Raw genomic sequence first — 15,208 nt, 5'->3', positions numbered from 1 at the left:
CCCCTAAAAAAAAAAAAATTAAAAGTCAGCAGCAAATACTGCAGCTGCTGGCTTTTAATAATCGGACACTTACCTGCCCCAGGGTCCAGCGATGCGGGGGAACGAAGCCCCCCCCCTCGCTCCCCGCTCCGCTCGTGGCGCCGTCATGCATACTGTGGGCACCCGGCTGTGGCTTCACAGCCGGGCACCCACTGCGCATGCGCGAGCGGCGCAGGGCGCCGTGATACGCCGTACAGTCACCTGGGACACATGACAGGTCCCAGGTGAATGTGCGGCGCGAGGGGAAGTGATGTCACCAGCCCGGGCAATGAAGAAGGCAGACTACGAGGGACCCCCTAGCAACCGGTATTTAGAGGTGAGTAAAAAAAATTTTTTTTGCCAATTATTTTTTTTTTATTTTTTTTACGAATTTTAAGTAGTTTTATTTTTTTGGTGGCAACACCACTTTAATAATAAAAATAAAAAGGTAAATAGAAAAAAAGCGTAGTCAAGCATAGCCAGAGTCCAGTAGCCAGATCAGGTAGTCGGCCAGTCCAAAGTTCATAAACCAGATCGGGTAATCAGCCAGTCTAGAAGTCAGGGATCCAAGGAGAGCAACTGTAAGCAGGATAAGAAGCCAGGAGGGATGTCAGCAAGCCAGTCTTGAAACAAACAGCAGGAGATGGTTCCTTGTGATGTGACCAACGTGAAGGCAGTGGAGAAATGAGCTGGAAGGCTTTGAATAGGCAGGTCAGACGAGCATGGTCACCCATTGTCACCCAAAGGAGAAGTAAGACTGGTGCGAACCGTAGCTAAGATACGATCAGGAGGAATCATAGGAACCGGAACCGACTCCGTCTTGGAAGTGGAGGAAAATTGTCGTGACAAGGCATCAGCCCTTACATTCTTAGTACCGGGTAAGAATGAGACAATGTAATTAAAGCTCGACAAGAAAAGAGCCCATCGTGCCCTTCTGGAAGAGAGTCGCTTAGCCTCAGACAAGTATGTAAGATTTTTGTGGTCAGTAAGAATAAGAATGGGCACAGTGATACCTTCAAGGATATGTCTCCTTTCTTTTAGGGCTAAAATGATCACCAACAGCTCACTGTCACCAATCTCATAATTGCACTTAGCAGGTCACAATTTCTTGGAAAAGTAGCCACACGGATGCATAGCGCTCTCAGAATTAGGATGTTGAGACAGAAGGGCGCCAACTCCAGTCTCAGAAGCATCAACTTCTAGGATAAAAGGTAACGTAGGATCAGGATGTGCCAACACAGGAACAGAAACAAAGGCAGCCTTGAGAGTCTCAAAGGCCTTAATGGACTCCGGAGACCAACTCTGTGGGTTACTGTCCTTTCTGGTCATATCAGTCAGAGGCTTGACCAGAGACGAGAAGTTATGAATAAACTTCCGATAGTAGTTGGCAAAGCCCAGGAAACGCTGCAGAGGACGTAAACCCACGGGTCGAGGCCACTGTAGGACTGACGAAAGTTTCTCTAGGTCCATCGAAAAACCATCAGTGGAAATGACATAGCCCAGGAATGTAACCTGTTCACGATGGAACTCGCACTTCTTCAGTTTACAATAGAGATTGTTCTCTCTTAGTTTCTGAAGTACACGGCAGACGTCTGTGTGGTGGCTCTCCAGGGACTTGGAAAATATGAGGATATCATTGAGATAAACCACCACACACAACTGCAACAAATCTCGGAGGACATTAATAAATTCCGGGAAAACTGCCGGGGCGTTACAAAAGGCATTATCAGGTATTCATAATGGCCTGTTCTGGTATTAAACGCAGTCTTCCACTCGTCGCCCTCCTTAATGCGCATGAGATTGTATGCACCTCTCAGGTCAAGCTTCGTGAAAACCATTGCTTCCTTGAGGCGGTCAAATAACTCAGTAATCAATGGAATCGGGTAGGCATTCTTAACCCCTTCCCGCCGAGCGTATGCAGATGTGCGTACTCGGCTCCGGGGGGTATACCGGGATGATGCCCGCACCTGCAGGCATCATCCCGGTACCGTTTTTTTCAGCAGGCGATTGGCTATCCAGCCATAACAACAGCTAAAAGCCGCTCGGCTGTTATGCCGGAGGAGCAGGAGGGGACGTTCCCCCCCCCCCCCCCCCCCGCCGCCTCCCGCCGCTGTTACCGGTGCTCCCGCTCGATCGGGAGCACCGATTCACGTTCTGCTGCCTCCGGCTGCTGGGGAGGAACTGGAACGAAGCCGTAATCGGCTTCGTTCCAGTCTCCTCATAGTAAACACGGAAGCGACGTCATGACGTCACTTCCCGTTTACTCGGCTGCCAATGGCGCCGGTTTAAAAAAAATATCCGGTATTCAGAATCGCCGTTTTCGGCGATCTGAATACATTGAAGTGTAAAGGAGGGGTGGAGGGTCTTTTAGACCCCCGATCCCTCCATAAAGAGTACCTGTCACTGCCTATTACTGTCACATGGGATGTTTACATTCCTTGTGACAGCAATAAAAGTGATCACATTTTTTATTTTTTTTAAAAAACAATTTAGTCATTTAAAAAAAAAAAAATTTTTAAAGCGCCCGCCGTCCCCGCGAGCTCGCGAAGCAAAGAAAACGCATACGGAAGTCGCGCCCGCGTATGTAAACGGTGTTCAAATCACACATGTGAGGTATCGCCGCGATCGTCAGAGCGAGAGCAATAATTCTAGCACTAGACCTCCTGTAGCGCTAACCTGGTAACCGTAAAAAATGTTTAAAGCGTCGCCTATTGAGATTTTTAGGTACCGTACTTTGTCGTCAATCCACAAGTGCGTGCAATTATAAAGTGTGACATGTTTGGTATCTATTTACTCGGCGTAACATTATCTTTCAAATTATGCAAAAAAAATGGGATAATTATACTGTTTTTTTTTTTTTTTTAATTCATGAAAGTGTCCCTTTTCCCAAAAAGTTGCATTTTAAAACACCGCTGCGCAAATACCGTGTGACATAAAATATTGCAACAATCGCCGTTTTATTCTCTAGAGTCTCTGCTAAAATATATATATATATATAATGTTTGGGGGTTCCAAGTAATTTTCTAGCAAAAAATATGGATTTTAACTTGTAAACACCAAATGCCAAAAATAGGCTTAGTCATGAAAGGGTTAATCGTGACACGATTGAGACCCCTATAATCTATACAAGGTCTCAGTTCACCGCTCTTCTTTTTCACAAAGAAGAAACCAGCACCAGCGGGAGATGAAGATTTGCGGATGAAACCTCGAGAGAGTGCGTCAACAACATACTCCTCCATGGCCTTATCCTCCAAGACCGACAAAGGGTAAACCCGGTGCAGAGGAGGTATGGCACCAGGTTCAAGATCAATTGCGCAATCATAAGGCCGGTGTGGAGGCAAACTACCGGCTTGATCTTTATCAAAGACATCGCCAAAATCACGGTACTCCTCCGGCAGGGAGGGGAGTGAAGCGGTGCACAGGACATTGGATACCTTCAGGAAGCATGTCTCACTGCATTGTGGTGACCAGGAGAGAACCTCAGCACGGAGCCAATCAAAAGAGGGGTTGGGCCTCTGTAACCAAGGATAACCAACAACCAGCGTAAATCTGTGTGAGGCAATAACTTTTGAATTGGATTATCTCATGGTGAAGAGCCCCCACGGCCACAGACAACGGAACCGTCTCATGAGTCACATGGGCAGGCTGTAAAGGTCTCCCGTCAAGAGCCTCAATGGCAAGTGGAGTGTCACGCAGCTGCAGTGGAATCGGGTGCTCCAAAACAAATGCAGCCCCAGAGTTGATTAGAGCCTGTATCTCGATGGACGACTCAGCCCAAGAAAGGGTGACCAAAACCGGGGGCTTATCCTTCTGGATAACTGGGGACGAAACAACGCCACCTAAGGTCTGTCTATGACAGGACCTCAAGGTTTGGGCGTTCCCTGGATGGGTAGGACAGGACTTCAAAAAGTGACCTGCCTGGCCACAATAAAGGCACAATCTCTCCCTCCTCCTAAAGGCTCTCTCATCCGCAGAGAAACGCGTGAAGCCCAGGTGCATGGGTTCATCTTCACTGACCAACTCGGTACCAGGAGGCATGGGAGGTGAGGGAAGCATGGGTGGGACAACCAAGCTCTGAGGCAAACGTACAGGAGGCTTCCGCAAGCGCTCCTTAAGAGAAAGTCTTCCTCTGAGTCTGGAGTCAATGAGCATGGCAAACGAGATCAAGCTCTCCAGCTCAGTGGGTATATCTCGGGCTGCTATCTCATCCTTGATGGAATCTGAGAGACCATGAGAAAAAGCAGCCACGAGGGCCTCATTGTTCCAAGCAACATCTGCTGCCAGAGTACGGAATTCAATGGTGTAGTCGGCAACAGTTCTAGTACTCTGATGGACATGAGGCACTTGGCAGCAGAAACGGAGCGTGCAGGAACGTCAAAAACCCTTTTAAAGGAGGCCACAAACTGAGGGTAACTCAAGACAACAGGTTTTGTGTCTCCCATAGAGGGTTAGCCCAGGCCAAGGCTCTCTCAGAAAGCAAAGATATCACAAAACCTACTTTGCTTCTGTCCATGGGAAATGCCTGAGGCAGCATTTCGAAGTATATCTCAACCTGATTGAGAAACCCTCTGCATTGAACTGGATTGCCCCCAAATCACCGGGGAAGCGGAGCAGAACCAGACATACCTCTTATAGAGGTAATACTCGAGGCGGGTGCCTGCACAGAGACTGGCGCAGCAGCAGGGACGGCCTGCGACTCAGGTTGTACCGGAGCAGCCACCGTGGGGGATTCCAGGTGAGCCGTGCTATTCAGGAGCATTTGTAAAGCCAAGGCAAACTGATCCATGCGGTGATCTTGCTCATCCTATCTGGAAAATATATTACCAACAAGTGGATTGACTGTATCTTCTGAATTCATGGCCTTAAAGTACTGTCAGGAACCATGAAACAGACTGAGACAGAAGTACAATCAAATCACACTTGTTTGTTAATAATAAAAATAAAAAGGTAAATGGGGAAAAAAAGCGTAGTCAAGCATAGCCAGAGTCCAGTAGCCAGATCGGGTAATCGGCCAGTCCAGAAGTCAGGGATCCAAGGAGAGCAACTGCAAACAGGATAAGAAGCTAGGAGGGATGTCAGCAAGCCAGTCTTGAAACAAACAGCATGAGATAGTTCCTTGTGATGTGACCAACGTGAAGGCAATGGAGAAATGAGCTGGAAGGCTTTAAATAGGCATGCCAGACGAGCATCATCGAGAACAGCTGGTAACTCTGGAGAGAGAAGAGAGCTGGCAATTAGCTGACAGCTGAGCGGCCAGCCCAGAGGAGGAAGGGCTAAGCCTGCCCTGACAGTTTCCTGAAAAAACGGACATCTCCTCCGGTTGTTGACCCCCCCTGGTATCCAGGTTAAATAAGGTAATTACTATTTCGGTGGAAGGGTCCCCCTCTTTCAAGGACCCTGCCGACAAAAGGGTCGAGGCGGTTGCCCGATCCATGTTTACGGTGGTGGGGTCAGCATTGCGGCCAGTATTGGCCACGGCCCTGGTGTCACAAACACTTACTGAATGGGCTAAGTTGTTGCACCGCGAGTTGGAGAAGGAACAGATCTCCCTGGTCTGCGTGGAACTGGCAGACCAGTTGGTGTACGGCCTTAAGTATGTCTGTGATGTGACCCTGGATATGGCCCCTTTGCTTTCTAGAGCCTCTGTATCCGCAGCAGTGCTGCGTCGCCTAATTTGGCTTAAATGCTGGTCTGTGGACCAGGCATCTAAGGAAGCGCTGGCAGATTTGCCTTTCCAAGGTAAGAGGATATTTGGAGCCTCGCTGCATGACATTATTAAGAATGTTACTGGGGGAAAGAATACTTTGCTCCCACAGTGCAGAAAGGGTAAGGAGCCGTGCCATAGGCAGAGGCCCTCCTTTTCCGCTCAGAAATGTATTTTTCATCTGACCTGGTCGGTATGTAAGTGTTCCCAATCTGACAAGGTGCCCGCTGAGGGACAAAAGCGTCCCTGGTTTCGCAAGCCAAACAAGCCTGCAAGCAAATCTGTTGCCGCATGAAGGTTTGCCCCCGCCTGACTCTCGGGTGGGGGGTCGCCTTTGGGAGTTTGCAGTACGGTGGACCTTCCTCCTTTCCGATCAGTGGGTCTGCGAACTGGTTTTGTCAGGCTACAAGATCTTTCTCGAGCCTCCCGGCTTGTCGGGAGGCCCTGTTCGGGTCAGTAAAGGACCTGCTGCTGTGCGGGGTGATAGTACCTGTACCGACGCCGGAAAGGTTTCAGGGATTCTACTCCAATCTGTTTGTAGTCCCGGTCCTGGATCTCAAGGCCCTCAACTGCTTCGTGAAGGTGCTTAGGTTCAGGATGGAATCATTTCGTTCCGTGGTCACTGCACTCCATCAGGGGGATTTCTTGATGTCTTTGGACATCAAGGACGCATACTTGCATGTCCCCATATGCGTCAGGCATCAGAGGTTTCTACGATTTGCAGTCGGGGATGAGCACTACCAATTTGTAGCTCTCCCCTTTTGGCCTAGTGACTGCGCCAAGGGATTTCACCAAGGTGCTAGCCCCAATTCTGGCGTTGCTAAGACAACGAGGTATCGCAATCGTGGGTTACCTGGACGATCTCCTCCTGAGAGCAGCTTCTGCCTCAGAATTAAGGGGGGGATTTGGAGATCGCCATACAGACTCTCCGGGAGTTTGGTTGGGTGTTGAACCTCCAGAAGTCGGTGTTGGTGCTGACTCAGCGCCTGACTCATCGCCTGGAGTACTTGGGGTTGATTATAGACTCCTCTGAGGCAAGAGTCCCCAATACAGTAAAACTGTGCATTTTAGAGTGGGTTTTTTTTGTAGCCAGCCTAAGGCACACCTGTGCAATAATCATGCTGACTAATCAGCATCCTTTGAGAAATAGGCCTTTTGTGTACGTAAAAAAAAGTCGTAGATATTTGAATTCAGCTCATGATAATTGGGGGCAAATACAAAAGTGTTGTGTTTATATTTTTGCTTTTTGTATTTACAATAAAACCACTAACCTTACCAGCAGTATCCCTTTATTTTAAATTATCATCTTTCCTTTCCACTGCTTAAAATGACAAATCTCTAATAATCTTATGTATGTCAGGTTTTGGACAGTGTGGAAGGGACACAAGATAAGACATTTAGCAGTAGTAAATTCATGGTCTGAAGTTTTGTTATTTTGTCTCTTCTATGTCAGACGGGCACTTTGGTCCCCACCTAGCATACAGTATATATGGACTAACAGTCCTACCTCCTGTAGGCAGAGGTACATACAATTTCTCAGAATAAATGAAACGGTGGTGAAACTTTTTGCATTAACTGAGATGGAAAACAGGCAGGGCTTTGCATTATGTTTCTTATGTATTAACATTTTATTTGGGCTGGATCCAAGATGGCTACTGAAGGTTGCCACATACAGTGAGGGGAAAAAGTATTTGATCCCCTGCTGATTTTGTACGTTTGCCCACTGACAAAGAAATGGTCAGTCTATAATTTTAATGGTAGGTTTATTTTCACAGTGAGAGACAGAATAGCAACAAAAATATCCATTGAGTGAAATGAGTATTATCAATCGGCAAGATTTCTGGCTTCCAGGTGTCTTCTATACAGGTAACAAGCTAGGATTAGGAGCACTCTTTTAACCACTTAACAACCGCCCTATAGCCGAATGACGGCTACAGGGCGGTTTCTTAACTCTGGGAGGCCGTCATATGACGTCCTCCCAGAATTCCGCTCTCTCGCGAGCATCCACAGGACCCGGCGCATCACGGATCACGGTAAACGGCCGCTCATAGCGGGCGTTTACCACGTGATCGCTCCGTCAAATGACGGAGTGATCACTTGTAAACAAACCGGCGTCATGTTATGACACCAGTTCCTCCCTCCCCCTCTCTGTACCGATCGGAACAGCGGAGGGGGAAGAGATCGGTGTCAGCAGCGATGTGGGCTGCATCTGCAGTGCCCACATCGCTGCTCACCGAAAATTAACCCCTCAATTCCCTGCCAATACTCTGCAATACTCTGCATTACTCTGCAATACTCTGCATTACCCTGCAACACTCTGCAACACCCGCCAATACCCTGCAACACTCTGCAATGCTCTGCAACACCCGCCAATACCCTGCAACACTCTGCAATGCTCTGCAACACCCTCCAATATCCTGCAATGCTCTGCAACGCAATACTCTGCAACGCCATACTCTGAGATACCCAGCCATACTCTGAGATACCCAGCCATAGTCGGTGATACCCTGCAATACCCAGCCATAGACACCCCCCTTCCGCCGCCCTCCGGTGCTTCTACCGACTCGCCAATACGATCAAATCCAGAATCTTTTTTTTTTTTTTCAGGCTTCCCAGCTTAGAGGTGAGATGCGGGGTCTTATTGACCCCATATCTCACTGTAAAGAGGACCTGTCATGCCATATTCCTATTACAAGGGATGTTTACATTCCTTGTAATAGGAATAAAAGTGATCAAAAAATTTATTTTTGGGGAAAAAAATGTCAAACTAAAATAAAGTAAAATGAACAATAACATTTTTTTTATTTTTTTTAAAGCGCCCCTGTCCCCATGTGCTCGCATGCAGAAGCGAACGCATACGCAAGTCCAGCCCACATATGAAAACGGTGTTCAAACCACACATGTGAGGTATCACTGCGAACGTTAGAGCGAGAGCAATCATTCTATCCCTAGAGGTCCTCTGTAACTCAAAACATATAACCAGTAAAAAAAAAATTAAAACGTCGCCTATGGGGATTTTTAAGTAGCGACGTTTGTCGCCATTCCACGAGCCTGTGCAATTTTGAAGAGTGACATGTTGGGTATCTATTTACTCAGCGTAACTTCATCTTTCACATTATGCAAAAATTGGGCTAACTTTACTGTGTTTTTTTTTTTTTTTTTTTAAGCACAAAGCAGTTTTTTTTCCAAAAAAAAGCATTCAAAAAATTGCTGCGCAAATACCGTGCGAGATAAAAAGTTGCAACGACCACCATTGTTTTCTCCAGGGTGTTTGCTAAAAAAACATATATAATGTTTTGGGATTCTATGTAATTTTCTAGCAAATAAATGATGATTTTTACATGTAGGAGAGAAATGTCAGAATTGTCCTGGGTGCTCCAGAACGCCTGATGGCGATCCCTGCATGTTGGGCCTCTGTATGTGGCCACACTGTGTAAAAGTCTCACACATGTGGTATCGCCGTACTCGGGAGTAATAGCAGAATGTGTTTTGGGGTGTAATTTGTGGTATGCATATGCTGTGTGAGAAATAAACTGATAATATGACAATTTTGTGAAAAAAAAAAAAAGTTAAAAAAAAATCTTGATTTTACAAAGAATTGTGGGAAAAAATGACAACTTCAAAAAACTCATCATGCCTCTTACTAAATACCTTGGAATGTCTTCTTTCCAAAAAGGGGTCATTTGGGGGGTATTTGTACTTTTCTGGCATGTTAGGGTCTCAAGAATTGAAATAGGCCGTCAGTACTTCAGGTGTGATAAATTTTCAGATATTGGCACCATAGCTTGTGGACTCTATAACTTTCACAAAGACCAAATAATATCCACCAATTTGTACTTATTTTTACCAAAGATATGTAGTAGTATAAATTTTGGCCAAAATTTATGAAGAAAAAATTACTAATCTGCTAAATTGTATAACAGAAACAAAGAAAAATTCAGTTTTATATAGAATTTTCTGTATTTTTTCTTTTATAGCACAAAAAATAAAAAACCCAGCGGTGATTAAATACCACCAAAAGAAAGCTCCATTTGTGTGAAAAAAAGGACAAAAATTTCATATAGGTCCAGTGTTGCATGACTGAGTAATCGTCATTCAAAATGTGAGAGCACCGAAAGCTGAAAATTGGTCTGGTTATTAAGGGTGTTTAAGTGCCCAGTGGTCAAGTGGTTAAAAGGAGTGCTCCTGATCTCAGCTTGTTACATGTATAAAAGACACCTGTCCACAGAAGCAATCAATCAGATTACAATCTCTCAACCATGGCCAAGGCCAAGTGGGTAGACGCAGCATTTTCCTACCCGAGACATTTGTTCTCTGAGCCCAAGGCATTGTTAGGCTTTTTACTCATTTGAGTTTTCCAATGTTAATCGGTTGTCTGTATGTTTTTGTTTTTTGTAGAAAGTTGGCAGTGGGCTTCGCCAGTGGAAAAGAATGTACTCCATCCTGCGCCCGCACTATCTCTTCTTGCACAAGGAGCGTCCAGAATCACGGGGCCTGGGGATAGGCGAGGAGGAGCAGCCAATCAGCATCCTTGGAAGCCTGGTGGACATCTCTTACAGCGAGACCAAGAGGAAACATGTCTTCCGGCTGACCACGCCTGATTTCTGTGAATATCTCTTTCAGGCTGAGGATCGAGATGACATGTTAAGCTGGGTCAAAGCTATCAGGGAGAACAGCCGAATTGATGGAGAGGTATTTTCTTTTTTTTTTTGCATCTAAAGTTGGTAGCTGGGAAACAGTAATTCTAAAAGTACACCTCTAATTTTGGGAAGAGGAAGTAGAAGCTGTATGATATAATGAAGTTTGACATTCAATAACTACTGTATGTGCTGGTGGTATGCTACCAATGATATAATTGTATGTGATGAATATCAGCTTAGTTTAACTACAAGTGACACCAAAACATAAACCAAAACACCCAAAACATAACTATAGTTGGAGTGGATTCATGCTAGTGAATCTGTGGCTTAATACGCTTCTGAAAGGCATTTAATTATTGAATGATAAAAAAATAAAATAAAAACAAGGCTAGTGCCTATCTTCCCTAATCTTTACCACCCTTCGGCATATCATTTGATACAAAAAAGACACAAATTAAAGTGCAAGGCAAATCAAAACCCAACTGTTCTTAAATCTACTTCAACCCTGATTCTAAGCCTTTTCTTTATACCCTGTTAAAGGAACGATGTCTATGCTTGGCTCATCTGTAGTTTCTTCAGTTCAGTCACATTATCAGGTCCCACCACTGGCTTCAGTGTAGAAGAGAGACAGCTGACAGTGGATGCCCCATAGTAAGCCCGTGGTTGACATCACCACCCAGGCTCTGCAGTCATTGTCGGCGATCTCGCCTCTAGACAGAAGCCTCCGGCTGGAGAGATCATGCGACCACGCAAATAGCTTTCCTTTTACAGGGTAGATAGAATATGCTTAGAATAGAGATGGGAGTAGATTTAAAGGGGGTTGTAAAGGTTCATGTTTTTTCCCCTATGCATTAAGGTGAAAAAACATCTTATGATCACTGGCCCCCCAGCCAATCCCCCCCCCCCCCCCCCGTTTTTACTTACCTGAGCCCTGGAAAGTCCCGCATCGTAAACGTGCTCTTCCTTTGCTCACTCTTCTTGGCTCTTCTCGGCTCTTCATTGGATAGATTGATAACAGCCCAGCCATTGGCTCGCGCTGCTGTCAATCAACTCCAATGACGCAAGGGCCAGGGGGAGGTGCCGAGTCCTGTAGTCGATGGCTATGGATGCTGAATACCGGACTCGGGAGTGTGCCCGCAAGGTAACCCCCTTGGGAGAACGCTTCCCAGAGGGGGTTATCAGAAGTGGGGAGGAGCCGAGACAGCCGCCGAGGGACCCCTGAAGACTAGGATCGGGGCCACTCTATGCAAAACAAGCTGCACAGTGGAGGTAAGTATATGACATGTTTGTTATTTTAAAAAAAAATATTCAAACCTTTAGTGTCACTTTAAGCTTAGTTGGGTTTTGACTTTCCTTCCACTTTAATATATTAAAGTATGTGTAAATATAAAGGAAACTTGCTGTAAGGATGTATTCTGTGTGGTGTGTGGTAGTAAAAAGAATAAGGGATCTTTGTGTGTATGGGTGAAGATGCACATTTCTATAGGCAAAGATAGTGGCAGAGTGGATGCTAAGCTCTGATATTTTTGAGGAAGAAAAATAATTGAGTTTTTACTTTATTCCCCAAGGACCCCAGCTTTGCTAGCCATGCTTTAATCAAAGAAAAACTCAATGAATATCGCAAACTGAGGTAAGGCACATCTCTATACAGCAGAAACACACTTGCCTTTATTTGCCACTATCTGATCTCGTCTGGCTATCTTATAGTGAATCTGGCGTCAAACTGGACACATCACCCAAAGGAACTCGAAGCTTAGGAATTCGATCAGATCTCTTGTGGGCAACAGGACTGGCAGCACCACGTTCACCAAAACAAGATGGTGCTGTTAAAGGTTGGTCTGAGTGTGCATTTTACCATCTTTTATCGCCAGTCCTTATACCTGTATAAATCCTAAATCCAAATTTTTTTTTTTTTAGCTTTGGACAGAGTAGAGAAAAGTTATAATTTCTGTAAAAAAAAAGTATTTCTGTCTATAAACCTTTTTGGGAAAATGTACTCCTTGCTTCCTTTTCTTTTGATGCTCTTATGAGAACTATATGGTGTGTGGGACATGGGTAACAGAATGTACAGCAATACAACCTTTTCACATGAATTCTGAATGTTGGGTTTTACTGCCATCTACAGAAGGATTTGGAAAGTGGCAAACACAAAGCTCCTGGCTAGCCTGATATAACCCTTCTTACCCCCAGGATGTTGTATTTTCTATACTTTGCTGAGAAACTTCTAACCTTTGTTAGTTTTGTTTGTCTTCAATCATGATGACTTTTGTTTAATCAAGATTCAGCTAGAAGCTGCTTGAGCTGGTCTCTAAACAGCTATCCAGATCGCCATACCTTTAAAGCACAACTCTAGGGTAGAATTAACCCCCTTCTACCCCACTTGCCCACCCTCTTCTTGCTGATCAGTGGGAAAAATACCTTACTACATTCCTCTTACTTTAAGCTGCATGTAATCAACCAGTGCCATTTGAAATCCCCTCTTCCTATTGGTTTATCGCGAGTAAATCCTTTGGGTCTAAGCACTGATGTCCCCTGATAGGTGGAATGCTTGTTGCTGCACATTCTTTTGTGTCATTGAGTATTGAAGTACCTTCCTCCCCCTGCTCATCACTGCATGGGACACATGGATTTATTCTCAGTTCATCTCTGCTGCTCACCAACAGTTACCTGGTCATCTTTGACCATCTGAACCTCTCCTGTTACCAGCAGCTGGTTTGTGAGGATTCAGGGCCTAGCCTCGTACCCTGAGCTACATTGCACCCATCTTGGAGTGCAAACTGTCATTTACCAGACACATGGAGAACAGTGTACTGCCCTGGTTGCCTCCAACTTACAATCCACTAACAGCTCCAGTGCTATCTGCTGTGCATCCCCTGAAGAACCTGACGCTGACAACCTGGAGTTTTGCCCTCTTTTTGAGTCTGCCATTATTGGGGTCTTCTTCTGGTCTGCCTCCTTGGCTGTATCCCGGGAGGATTTCATTTGGAGTCTTGCAAGACTGTATTGGGCAAATTGCAACTTTGATTAATGACTATAACTGCAGCGGTCATAAGCATGCTTCCACACCTTCTCTTGATGTGCCTGCAACATTAGCATCCTCTAAGCTTTTACTGAGACACTTTCTGAGTCCCTTATGTCCTTAACAGATGATGCTTCACCTGAGGAGTCGTAAGCTTCTATCATTACTCCCAGTCTTAGCCCTTATACACACGGTCAGAGATTCCGACGGAATGTGTCTGATCGGACCGGTTTGTGGAATATTCCGATTGTGTGTGTGGTCTACATCGGACTGTTTCCGTCGGAGTATCCGACGGACCAAGTTTTCCAACTTGTTGGTAAAATTTTCAGACAAAATGCTCCGATCAGACATACTCCGATCATGTGTAGAGAATTCCGATCGGACAAAGTGCCACGCATGCTCAGATCAAATTCCTACACCAAAGCTATTGGCTACTAGCGTGAACGTAGTCCCGTCATAACAAAATAACGTCATCACGTCGGATTTTCCGACAACTTTGTCCGACCGTGTGTATGCAACAGTTTCGGACAAAATCCGACAGACAAAATCCGACGGATTTGGTTGTTGCAATCTCCGACCGTGTGTACAAGGGCTTAGAGAGGCAGTTTTGGCTCTTGGTGATGACTATTGCACCACTTTAAGACTTTGGGATTAGCCTACAGCTTCAACTAGGCTGTTTCCAGCTGAGGCTCTCTTATGCCCCGTACACACGAGCGGACTTTTCAACATCCAAAGTCCGTCAGACCGAGTCCGTCAGACTATCCGATCGTGTGTGGGCTGCAACGGACTTTAGCTTCGCAAAAGTCTGACGGACTTTAGAAATGAAGCATGCTTCAAATTTTCCCGACGGAACTCCGCCGGACCCGGTCCCCTTCGAAAACTCCGCTCGTGTGTATGCTACTCCGACGGACTAAAACCGACGCTAGGGCAGCTATTGGCTACTGGCTATGAACTTCCTTATTCGAGTCGGGTCGTACGTCATCACGTTCGAATCCGTCGGAGTTTAGTGTGATCGTGTGTGGCCAAGTCCGTTCGGCCGAAAAGTCTGTCAGAACTCCGTCGGAACTCCGGTGGAACTCCTTTGGAAGTCTGTCGGACATAAGTCCTCTCGTGTGTACGGGGCAATAAAGTCTCTAAGACTGCTAAAACCTGTCCATACATGTGTTATTTCTAATTGTCCATTATGAAGAATTGAAGACCTGACATCCTAAATAACTATCAGTTCTGTACCCATTTGAGGAGGACCAGCAGTATCCCTACTTAACAAAAGCCTAACAATCCCAGTGGAGAATGCTCCTAAGTATAAGGACCCCATCAACAGGTGAACCAAGCCCCTTTCTAAAACCTTGTTTTCTCTGATGGGCCCTGCTGTGCAACCTGTCCTGGCTATGACAACACTCTACTAAATGTTTACTGGGCTGAGGCGGAATTCACTAACCTACCAAGATTATATCCTACTTATAGAGCCTTTAAAGCCCACATCTGTAGCCTTAAAGGTCACGTCCATCTTTTGCAAAAGAAAAATTGAATGCATATTTGCAGAAAAAAATTTTAATTTTTTTTGGAAATAGCCCTGTAAAACATTGCAACCGTGACCACTGCACAGTCACACAAAAGTGACAGCTGCTGCAAAGTGGGAAAAACCCCAACACACTGTGCCCAAGGGGAGATCAGTTTAGGGGTGAAGAGGTGGGGGGGGGGCTGCTTGCAACCATGGTATATGTTGCACCCTAAATATGGGTGTAGCATGGTTTAATAGGTGGAGTTAATCTTTAAACTACTGCGTGGATGGTTTTTAGGGGGTTCTTCCATCTAATTTTTTGTGTT

At 45.6% G+C, this 15,208-nt stretch overlaps 1 protein-coding gene across 3 annotated transcripts in view; it reads left to right on the top strand.

Annotated features, from left to right (window-relative positions):
* The window catches only part of ARHGAP23 (Rho GTPase activating protein 23), a 343,140-nt gene that overhangs the window by 243,335 nt on the left and 84,597 nt on the right, over positions 1-15,208 (top strand). For all 3 annotated transcript variants that reach the window (XM_077459396.1, XM_077459395.1, XM_077459394.1), the window contains exons 12-14: positions 10,121-10,414; positions 11,931-11,992; positions 12,070-12,194. In XM_077459396.1, the coding sequence (XP_077315522.1) occupies positions 10,121-10,414; positions 11,931-11,992; positions 12,070-12,194 (481 nt within the window). The remainder of the gene's footprint in view (positions 1-10,120; positions 10,415-11,930; positions 11,993-12,069; positions 12,195-15,208) is intronic.

The sequence above is a fragment of the Lithobates pipiens genome, unplaced genomic scaffold (assembly GCF_037356315.1).
Source record: "Lithobates pipiens isolate NorthernLeopardFrog02 unplaced genomic scaffold, aLitPip1_a1.2 Scaffold_28, whole genome shotgun sequence".
NCBI lineage: Eukaryota > Metazoa > Chordata > Amphibia > Anura > Ranidae > Lithobates > Lithobates pipiens.
Note: the sequence above shows the minus strand (reverse complement) of the source record. Positions and strands in the feature narration are given on the sequence as shown.